This window comes from Myotis brandtii, unplaced genomic scaffold, assembly GCF_000412655.1.
Source record: "Myotis brandtii unplaced genomic scaffold, ASM41265v1 scaffold415, whole genome shotgun sequence".
In the NCBI taxonomy this organism is placed as follows: domain Eukaryota; kingdom Metazoa; phylum Chordata; class Mammalia; order Chiroptera; family Vespertilionidae; genus Myotis; species Myotis brandtii.
Window position 1 is genome coordinate 736,585 of NW_005365953.1, and position 10,263 is coordinate 746,847.

The window sequence follows — 10,263 nt, forward strand, 5'->3', positions numbered from 1 at the left end:
TGCCTCCTGCTGGCACTGATGGTCTGAGTGAAGGCGGGCTTGTCGGAGCCCTGGCAGTGGGAGCAGTTGGTGACTGAAACTTGATCACAGCCATGGCCCAACCCTCTTTCTCAAGTAAGCCTTTGCTTTATCCTGTTTGCACTTACAAAGCACATTTCATAAACCTTCTAGCCGTAATGTCTGTGTAGAAACTCCTTAGAAATCATTCACGTGAAATGCCAAATAAACATTTTCTTGTCAACCAGTGCTTTTATAAATCTTTAATAAGTTTTTTAGAAACATTTTAATTTGAAAAAGAAGTCCTTATGAAGAAAATTATGTGTCAGATTTGACTAATAATTTTAATAGATCTATTTTAATAAAAATGAGTAGCGTCTATTAAGTACTTACTACGTGTCAGACCCTGTGCTGAGCACTTGATTGCATTCAGCCCTCATCCTAACTGCTCTCAGCCACGTCGAGGAGGCCCTGCGTCTTTGATGACGGATTTTACATAAAGCACCGAGCCAGTGTGGAGGGGAAAGACCTCCAGGGCAGACACTACTACTGTTCCTAATTTACAGATGGAGCCAGGGCTCGCCATGTGCTGCCATGTGGAATGTGTCTGGCATGTGCTAAGAGTTCAGGGTTGCATCCAGACAGCCTCGCGCAGGGCCCTGGTGTTCCTGCCAGATCACACCACTGCCCTGCGAGCGCAGGAGGAAAGTGTGGACAATTTTTAAATCCATTGAAATGGGAACTAGGGAAAAAGTTGACAGTATTTAGAATATTTACCCTTGAATTTTTTATAAAGGAATTTTATAACCACGTATGGCCACTTTTTGTAAAAAGATCTTTTGTATGTTTTTTTAGAAAAATATAAACACATAAATATAAAAGTGGAGGAAGGGCAGGAACAGAGGTGGTTGCTGCTGGCAAGACAGAGACAGGCTCCGGTATGGGTGTCGCGGCTACTTGGAGAGGGTGGGGGAGTCGTTGAGCAGCCTGAGGGGTAAGGAAGCAGGAGGCTATAGACCACCTTCCAGCCAGCGCCAGGCCACGTGGCCGGAGCCCTGCCCTTGACCTTTCTCCGACAGAGCTCCGTTGCTCTGAGAGTGTTCAGTGATTTTCATTCTGACACTTCTTTCAAACAAAGCCTCACCCAGAACCTGGGTACATAAGCCGGCTCAGTGTGGCAGCGCTGTAGCCGGGCTGGGCTCCTCCGTCAGGCGTGTGTCTCTCTGCACGGAACTTCCAACGTGTAAAGAGGAAAGCGTGCAGCTGACCGCCAGGCTGTCAAGCGTCTGAGGGGCTGCAGGAGACCAGCGTGCATCGTCTTGCCCAGCTCTCCTTCCTAGCAGCGGCTCAGCCTCCTGCATGGTGGGCAGTTTTCAGCAGGAGAGAGGAAAGGAGGAAGAGGAGACTGCCAGTACCCTCTCCCACCTCTAAAGAACTTTCTCAGAAGCCTCGCCAATGGCTTCTGGTTGCATCTCTGAAGGCCAGGCCTCCAGCTACAGGGAGGTGTATTTTGGTTTAGCTGTTGCTGTGAGACTGAACACAGCGAAGTGAAGGATGAGCTGGGAAGGCGGCCCTTTGCTCCTGAGGCATCTGTGACCCTCCCCGCACCACCCCCCAGACTCCACATCAAACTAAAAAGCCTCTGCACAGCAAAAGAAACAACCGTGATGGAAAAGGCCACTCGGATGGAAACAAATACTTGCAAACCATATATCTGATAAGGATTAATATTCAAAACATATACAGACCTTATACAACTGAATAGCAGAAAAAGAAATAATCCAATGAAGAAGTTGGCAAAGGATCTGAATAAATGGTAAAGGTGTTCAACATCACTAATCATTAGGGAAATGCAAATCAAAACTGCAAGGAGACATCACTGCACACCTGTTAGGATGGCTGTCACCTAAAACACAAGGCAGGTGATGGTGAGGATGTGGAGGAAAGGAAACCCGCGGCACTGTTGGTGGGAATGCAGATTGATGCAGCCACCATGGGAAACGGTATGGAGGTTGCTCAAGAAATTAAAAATAGAACACGTATATGACCCAGCAATTCTATTGTATATCCGAAGGAAATGCAGTCACTGTGGAAGAGATCCCTTCACCCCCATGTTCACTGCAGCTATATTTACAACAGGCAAGACAGGGAACCAACTTTTGTCCATCAAGAGATGAATGGGTGAAGAAAATGTGGTCTGTGTGCACACAGTGGGAGCTATTGGTCATGAAAAGAAGGGCATCCTGCCATCTGTGACCACATGATGGGCCTCAGGGCTTTCTGCTAAGTGAAGACGACCGAGGAAGACAACTGCTGTATGACCTCACTTACATGTTGAATCTAAAAGCAAAGTCATTTTTGAATGAGATTTTTAACAAAGATCAGATTTGTGATAAGCAAAGGCAGGCGTGAGCAAATTGAGTGAAGGTGTTCAAAAGGTACAAACTTCAGTTATAAGTAAGTACTAGGGATGTACTGTGCAGCATGGTGACTAGTTAACATTGCTGAATGATGTATTTGAAAGTTGTTATGAGGAAATTCTAAAAGTTCTCATCACAAGGAAAAAACATTTTTTCATTTTTATTTATACCTATTTAAGATAATGGGTGTTAATTAAATTTATTATGGGAATCATTTTGCAGTATATCTAAGTCATATGGGTTGACAAAATTAATAAGCCCCGGCCTGTGTTGATAAATGGTTAAAGCATCGCCTGCATACCAAAGGGTTGCAGGTTCGATTCCTAGTCAAGGTTACATGCCTGGGTTCCAGGTTCGCTCCCCACCCTTAGTCAGGGCATGTGTGGGAAGCAACCAGTCGATGTGTCTCTTACATTGATGTTTTTCTTCTCTGTTTCCCCCCACCTCCCTTTGCATTCCCTCCCTTCCACTCTCTCTGAAAAGCAATGGGAAAAATACCCTCAGGTGAAGATTAACAGACCAAAAAAATTAATGATAAAATCCATGGTTGTCATGATGGTAGAAAATAGACACTCTTAAGCAAAAAAAAAAAGGGGGGGGGCAGATTTTTAATGGCATAATGTTTGAGATTTATTGTTAAATGGAAAAGCAAGTTACAAAATACAGTATGCTATATTTTGTTAGAAATATCATTTGTAGATTTGGGGATTGTGAAGCATTTTTATATTTTTGTTTTTTAGTGTTTCCTAAATTTCTAAACTGAATATTGTTACTGAGGAGTTGAGATGTGTAAAGCGATAACGAAGATAAAAATGAGCCTTGGCTGGTGTGTCTAGGTGGTTAGAGCATCCCCACTGAAGGGTCATGGGTTCAAATCTTGATGAAGGGCTTGACCTGGGTTGCAGGTTCAAACCCCAGCCCTGGGGTGTGCAGGACGCAACCAATCAGCAGGTTGCAGGTTTGGTCCCCATTTAGGGCTCGTATGGGAGGCAGATGATTGATGTTTCTCTCTCTCCCTCCCTCCCTCCCTCTCTAAAAATCAATGAAACATCCTTGGGTGAGGATTTAGAAAGAAAAAAAAGAGAGAGAGAGAGAAAGCTATGTTGTATTTTCCACTCAACTTGTGGAAGACCAAAGAAAATACTCTGACAAGTGGCATAATAGAATTGAGCATTTAAGGATCTTAGCCCAAATTCCCTGCTGGTTCCCACTGGCTTGCATTTGGGGGGCATTTCCAAGGTGGTGATTTTATGGTGAATCAAGGACGGTCTGTGCTTCTTGCTTCCTCAGGGCTGCTGGAGTGATGTGATTGGAAGACGGCTTTCCTTGCTGGTGTGCATTCTCTGCAGTGCCCTGGGTTATCTTATTCTTGGAGCCTCTACCAACATGTTCCTGTTTGTCCTCGCTAGAGTCTCTGTGGGTGAGTGCTTGCCCGTCTGTGTTTTCCTTCAAAATAAGTCACTTGTATGTATATGCATAGAGAAAACCTGTCCCTGCTGGTCAATGCCTCTGACTAGAGCTTATGTGTAGAGGGCATAATGGCGACACAAATTAGAGCTGTCACACCACCATCAGTCAGGCTCTGCTGACTTGTCCAGAGTTTCAGACCTCGTGTGTGATGGAGCCGGAGCCAGCGCCCCGTGTCTGTCACAGTGACAGCTCTGCTGCTGCGGCGGTGCCTCGCTCCTTCCTGTTCATCTCTCTCAAGCAGGATAATCTGTTAAATGTCTCCAACCAGCACTGACTGCTATTCTGTCCCTCAGCGAGCTTATAGTTTTGAAGTTGGGCTTCCTGATTTCAAATGGATACTGACCACTATAGCTTTCCTGCCGCCTTCTGTAAAGCTGGCCGTTGCTTTGTGGGGGAATGCTCAGTGGTTAGTTTTGTCTCCAGACTGCTCCTGAATGTTTCTTCCATTTTTGAAATAGCTTTTATTTTGTCCGTCCATTAAAATATTTTTCCATTCTTTGAAATACTACCTGTGAGTGCTAGGTGTTGAGATGGGTAGGTCGTTACTCTTAATTCCCTCTTTGCCCTTCTTGGTGACTAGAGCCCTGGACTTTCTGTTTCTTTCTCACCTTACTCATGAGAGCACTGACAGATTCTGCTACCCTGATGGGCAAGTCTTCTCTGTTCACCCTCCAAAATCCATGCTGAGTTGTTGTTTACTTAAGAAAATGGTTTATGAATGCCTTTGCTCTAAATGTGATCAATCATTCCAATAAGCTCCACCATCACACATAAAATCCAAATGACAGCTGTTTCATGTGCACCTGGTGTCCACATTATTTTATGTTCTTAGTTTGGTTGCAGTGTGTCCTTGTACAATATAATACACTCCACCATTCACTGGTAAGGCTGTTTAAATTCAAAAGAAACAGATGAGAGATAAATAGTGTAACTGGAACCAAGATTTGATCACCTGCTGCCAAGAAAGCCAAATTTGTGAGACATGTGCTGGTGAAAAAGGAAAGTGGTTGTTTCAACTGCTAGACGCCTGAGAAGACGGGGAACTCTTGTCACAAAGCCCATTGCAACATCTCAGTGCGGCCGAGGTTTTTATAAGGAGGGAGAGGGAACGCAGAACAAAGAAATCAAGGGGAAGGGGTGGAAAAGTTCTCCGTGTGAGGCCAGCACAGGCCGTGCCGATAAGGACCTTGAAACTGGTCACGTGATGGTCTGTGTGCATCATCCTGGTCTTCGTCGTCCTGGGTCTGTGTCATCTGGTTCTATGGTTGACGGTCAGCAAATGGCCCAGAACTGGGGTGACTGGAGATCGGGGTCTGCATCTTCTGAAGTTAGTTCCTAGGATTCTTACGCAAACATGCTGTTCATCTCCAAGCTACATATTAGTCAGAGTCAGCATTCACAGAGACAGTCACAAGAATGGTGGGGCGGGTTACAATACTACCACTCTTACAATACCACCTGTATATTTGTTACAAAATGTGTAGAGATTTATGTGGAGGATGATAATGTTAATATAAACCAACCTGGTTTGAGTAGTGACATGCAACTGCTTCCTTCAGGGAGCTCACTGGGAACCAGTGCCCATCCCGGTTAGGAGCAACCAGCCAGGCCTGCCAGCAGCATTTATTAGTGGGACCTACGATGCCTTAATCAAAACAGTGGGCAACCGAGGTCACCAGAATTCACCAGTCTGTTTGTGAGTGTGTTTGTTCAATGTGTGGGTGCCTACAAGTCAAATACATCAGTAGAAGGAAAGTCATATCGCAGCTTTCAATTTGTATAGTTTTTCAATTTGTACAGTTTCACAAGCCTCTTGCTGGTAGAAAATCAGTGGTATCATATCTTTATGTTTTTACTCCCTGTCATTCCGCTCTGTTTCTTTCCATAGCACTTAACTTATATGGAAGCTCTGTGAGGACAGGACATTTGTCTTTTTCCTGCCTTTCTGTTCTTTCTGTTCCTTGCATCACCCTCAGGGTCAAGGTTCGTGCTGGACAGACAGTAGGCATGCAGAAAATGTTTATTCCGAGTTTACGAATAATGAAGGATAACTTTCTGTATAGAAGCCACCGTGAATTGTACTTGGATAGCGGAGAGGACCGGAGACATGGGATGTCCTGATGGGAGGTTCGGGGAAGCTGAGGATTCAGGAGCTTGGTTGCCAGGGACAGGGTGGCCAACCAGGATGGTGGGCTGAACCAGGAGTCCATCACGGCGGCAGGGAACATGTGGCCTTAGAGGTTCAAAGGAAATGGATAAGAACTCCATCAGGGATAGAGGTGAAGTCCCTGCTTTTAATGTGGAAAATGTTACAGAATATGTTACTTGTCTCCTTGCAGGTATTTTTAAACATACACTCTCCATTTCAAGGGCTATGCTTTCTGATCTGGTTCCAGAGAAGGAGCGGCCATTAGTCATTGGACAATTAAATACAGCGTCTAGTGTGGGCTTCATCTTGGGCCCCGTGGTCGGTGGCTATCTTAGTGAACTAGACGGTGGATTTTGTCTAACATGCTTCATCTGTTTTTCTGTCTTCATTCTCAATGCTGGTAAGTTGCCATCGAATCATGAAAAGCCTGGTTTATTCATTCATACTGACTGATCTACCTACTTTTATCTCCTTAGAATAATTTGTTTTTCTTAGAGTATGTAGGTTCATTATTCAGAAATGAAAGATGTGCCACCCCCTGTGCAGACCTCCCGTGGGCTCCATCCTGCTAAGGCCCTGCTCGTCCCCCAGCCTCACAGTGTTGCCCTCCCCTGTTTTCCTCCAGGTGCTTCCCACACTGGCTTCCTGGTCGACCTCACACAAACCAGGCTTATTCCCACAGGACAGCATTGCCATGAGCTCTCTCTTCCACCTGCAGAGTTCTTTGCACGTTTCTTCACTGGCTCTTTCTTGTTATCACTCAAGTTTAAAATGTCTGCTTCCTCAGAGAAGCTTTCTTTGATCACTTTGTCTAAGGTAACTGTATTTGTTTATAGCTCTTCTGAAGTCGTATTACTAATGTGTTTTCGCCCCTCCCCCCAACACACACAATTAGAAAGTCAGCTCCACAAGAGCTTGTATTTGCTCAGTGCCAGAGAGGACAGGCACGTGCAGCCGGTGCTCAGTGATATTGGATGAATAGGAGAAGGCCCGCTGGACGGAGCCCCGTGGGTGCCCGGCCAGGTGCTTAAAGCCGAGAGGAGGAACCTCTCTGCCCAGAGACGGGTGCATGGCCAACCCTTAGATAAACAGCTTTATTAACAAGAGGAGTCATGCTGTTCAGTTGTCCTAAATCTAATTATATTATACTTTACTTGATATTCATTTTGAAGACTTCAGGCTGAGTGATGAATTCCATGCTGGGTTGGGATGTCAGCCTCAAGAACAAAGTTCATGAGCTTACTAATCTCAGTGCTCATGGGAATACTGCATGGTTTTCTGCCAGAAGTGTAACCTGTAACCTCAGCCAGGAGGAGAGGTCTGATGGATCAGTGTGAGTCTAGATGAAATGGCTTTAAGCATGTGACTAGTTGGTATGAATAGGTACCTTCCGATGTAAAGGAAGGTACCTACATGCGATCACTTGAAGTCAGAAGTGAGTGTATAAGCAAGGAGCATGAGTATGGCGTTCCGTTTTGGAGTGTTCAGTGATAGTGCTATTTAACGTTTTCCCTAACCTAAGCCTGTGAGTGGCCCTGAGTCAGTGAGCATGCATTCAGCTGCCAGTTTCCCAACTCCAGTCGCTTAAAGTAACAGGGATTTATTTTTCGCAGTAAAGACCTGTGGGGTCACAGGCTGCAGCCGATGCAGGGAAGGAGGGAGAGTGAGGGTGGGCACAGGCAGTGTCCACAGAGACATGCAGGGAGGAGGGAGAGGGGACACAGTGCCCACAGAGACGTGCAGGGGAGGAGGGAGAGGGGACACAGACAGTGCCCACAGAGACATGCAGGGAGGAGGGAGAGGGGACACAGACAGTGCCCACAGAGACATGCAGGGAGGAGGGAGAGGGGACACAGACAGTGCCCACAGAGACATGCAGGGAGGAGGGAGAGTGGGGGGTGGTCACATTGCCCACAGAGACATGCAGGGAGGAGGGAGAGTGGGGGGTGGTCACATTGCCCACAGAGACATGCAGGGAGGAGGGAGAGTGGGGGGTGGTCACATTGCCCACAGAGACATGCAGGGAGGAGGGAGAGGGGACACAGACAGTGGCCACAGAGACATACAGGGAGGAGGGAGAGGGGACACAGACAGTGCCCACAGAGACATGCAGGGAGGAGGGAGAGGGGACACAGACAGTGTCCACAGAGGCATGCAGGGGAGGAGGGGGGAGGGAACACAGATAGTGCCCACAGAGACATGCAGGGGAGGAGGGAGAGTGGGGGGTGGTCACAGTGCCCACAGAGACATGCAGGGGAGGAGGGAGAAGGGACACAGACAGTGCCCACGGAGACATGCAGGGAGGAAGGAAAGGGGACACAGAGAGTGCCCACAGAGCCATTCAGGGAGGAGGGGAGAGGGGACACAGAGAGTGCCCACAGAGACATGCAGGGAGGAGGGAGAGGGGACACAGACAGTGCCGCCCACAGAGACATGCAGGGAGGAGGGGAGAGGGGACACAGACAGTGCCTACAGAGATATGCAGGGGAGGAGGGAGAGGGGACACAGACAGTGTCCACAGAGACATGCAGGGAGGAGGGGAGAGGGGACACAGACAGTGCCCACAGAGACATGTAGGGAGGAGGGAGAGGGGACACAGACAGTGTCGCACAGCACGCTGGGCCTTCCAGGGCGGTGAGCAGTGTATGGCTGTCGTCTCAATCCGTTTTGTCATACTTTTGTCCTCAATGACGGCCATTTGCCTCAACCCGACCCCTTCTTATGTCCTTGCTCTGATCTGCCACTTCCCTGGCCATGACTTGTTTTCTCCTGGGTCAGAACTCAGGCTCTGGTCTGAGATTGGGTGCCGTCCCCGCCCGGCCCCGTTCAGTGTGGGCCTCAGCTGGGTTGTCTCCGTCTCCTCGTCGTCGGAGCTGGAGAAACAGCCCTGGTGGACGTGTTGTGAGAACGAGTGGAGGTTTGCACAGAAGCAGTTTACCCCCCTGCGGTGCACATGGTAACCACCCAGTAAATGCCAGTTGCTGTCATCCTCATTTTTATTATTATGTAATTATACTTCTCTTTTAGTCCCTTAGCGACAGTTCTTTCACGTCTTATCCAGTTCTGTGAGCTGTCCAAGGGAACTGTCATAAATGAGAGCGAGGGAAAGTCCAGGCCTGCTTTCTCACGTGACCAGCTTTCTGTCCTAAACTAGTGCCTGGCTAATAGGCCCCTTACACTGTGTTTGGAGGATGTACACGTGCAGGCAGAGCTTGGGCACAGCAGGAAGCAGCCCTGACCGGCGGCCACGGGCCGGTGGGACTTGTGCCGAAGGACTGAAAACCACAGGGATGAGTTAGGAAACGGGTCCTAGGTGGCGAGCTTGTGTTGTTTTAAGAAAACTCAGGGCAGGGATTGGCACGAAGTCATTGTACTTGGATGGCATGGATCATAACAGCGGAGGCAAGACCGTGCCTGTCACCTGGGGGCAGAGGGCATTATCTGAGCAGGGACAGAGCTGCTGGGTAAGGGGTGTCATGGGCGATGGGAATGGTGCCCCCAGAGGTTGCGACGTGAGACTTGCCAAAGCGCAGATCCTGCAGGTGCTTCCTGACGGGCCGTTGGTGCGGGAACCCCGGCCACGCCCTGCCAGGCTGGCTGGCCTAGCACCCTCTGCCCCCCAGCACAGCGCTTACCCTGGAATCGAATTGCCCGTCTGCATGTCCACACCCCCTCAGGTTTAAGTTCCTTGGGGACAGGGATTGTACAGGCCTTGCCTTGTGTGTGAATGTAGTGGCTAGCACGGGGTTCAGCATTTAGAAGCCTGACTATTCAGTGTTGGGTGGGTGGTCAGATGGTGGATAGTCAGAGAATTAGCCAAGTAGTGAGGGAAGAACTTAAGTGTAAAGCCTAAGAATTTAGATATGAAATGGTGGGATATAGGAAGCCCGCATAGGCTCTTGAGCTGGGGAAAACAGTATTACTTAGGCGTAGATTTTTCCTTAAGGCGAATTTCAGAATTCTGGTATTAATATGGAGTAGAGGTAGCTGTGGGAATGGTTAAAAACTGGATTCAAGAATACAGATGAGTAAATCTGCTAATAAAAAACTGCAATATAACCTAATGCAGTCATTGCCTGTCCCCGTGGGAGGCGTGTGTGACCGTGAAGTCACCCACTTTAACAGACGCGCATTTCAACAGGTCTCGTTTGGCTGTTTCCATGGAGTGAAGTGAGTGTCCATAGTACAGAGAGCAGCCTGCGATTGGGTGAGAACCATGCGCCTTTG

General features: G+C 48.0%; 1 protein-coding gene across 1 annotated transcript in view; it reads left to right on the plus strand.

The window, feature by feature from the left end:
* The window catches only part of MFSD9 (major facilitator superfamily domain containing 9), a gene marked incomplete at its 5' end in the record, with an annotated part of 19,572 nt that overhangs the window by 6,962 nt on the left and 2,347 nt on the right, over window positions 1–10,263 (plus strand). Inside the window, 3 exons of the mRNA XM_014545599.1 lie at window positions 3,708–3,837; window positions 6,227–6,436; window positions 10,178–10,260. Of these exons, the coding sequence (XP_014401085.1) occupies window positions 3,708–3,837; window positions 6,227–6,436; window positions 10,178–10,260 (423 nt within the window). The remainder of the gene's footprint in view (window positions 1–3,707; window positions 3,838–6,226; window positions 6,437–10,177; window positions 10,261–10,263) is intronic.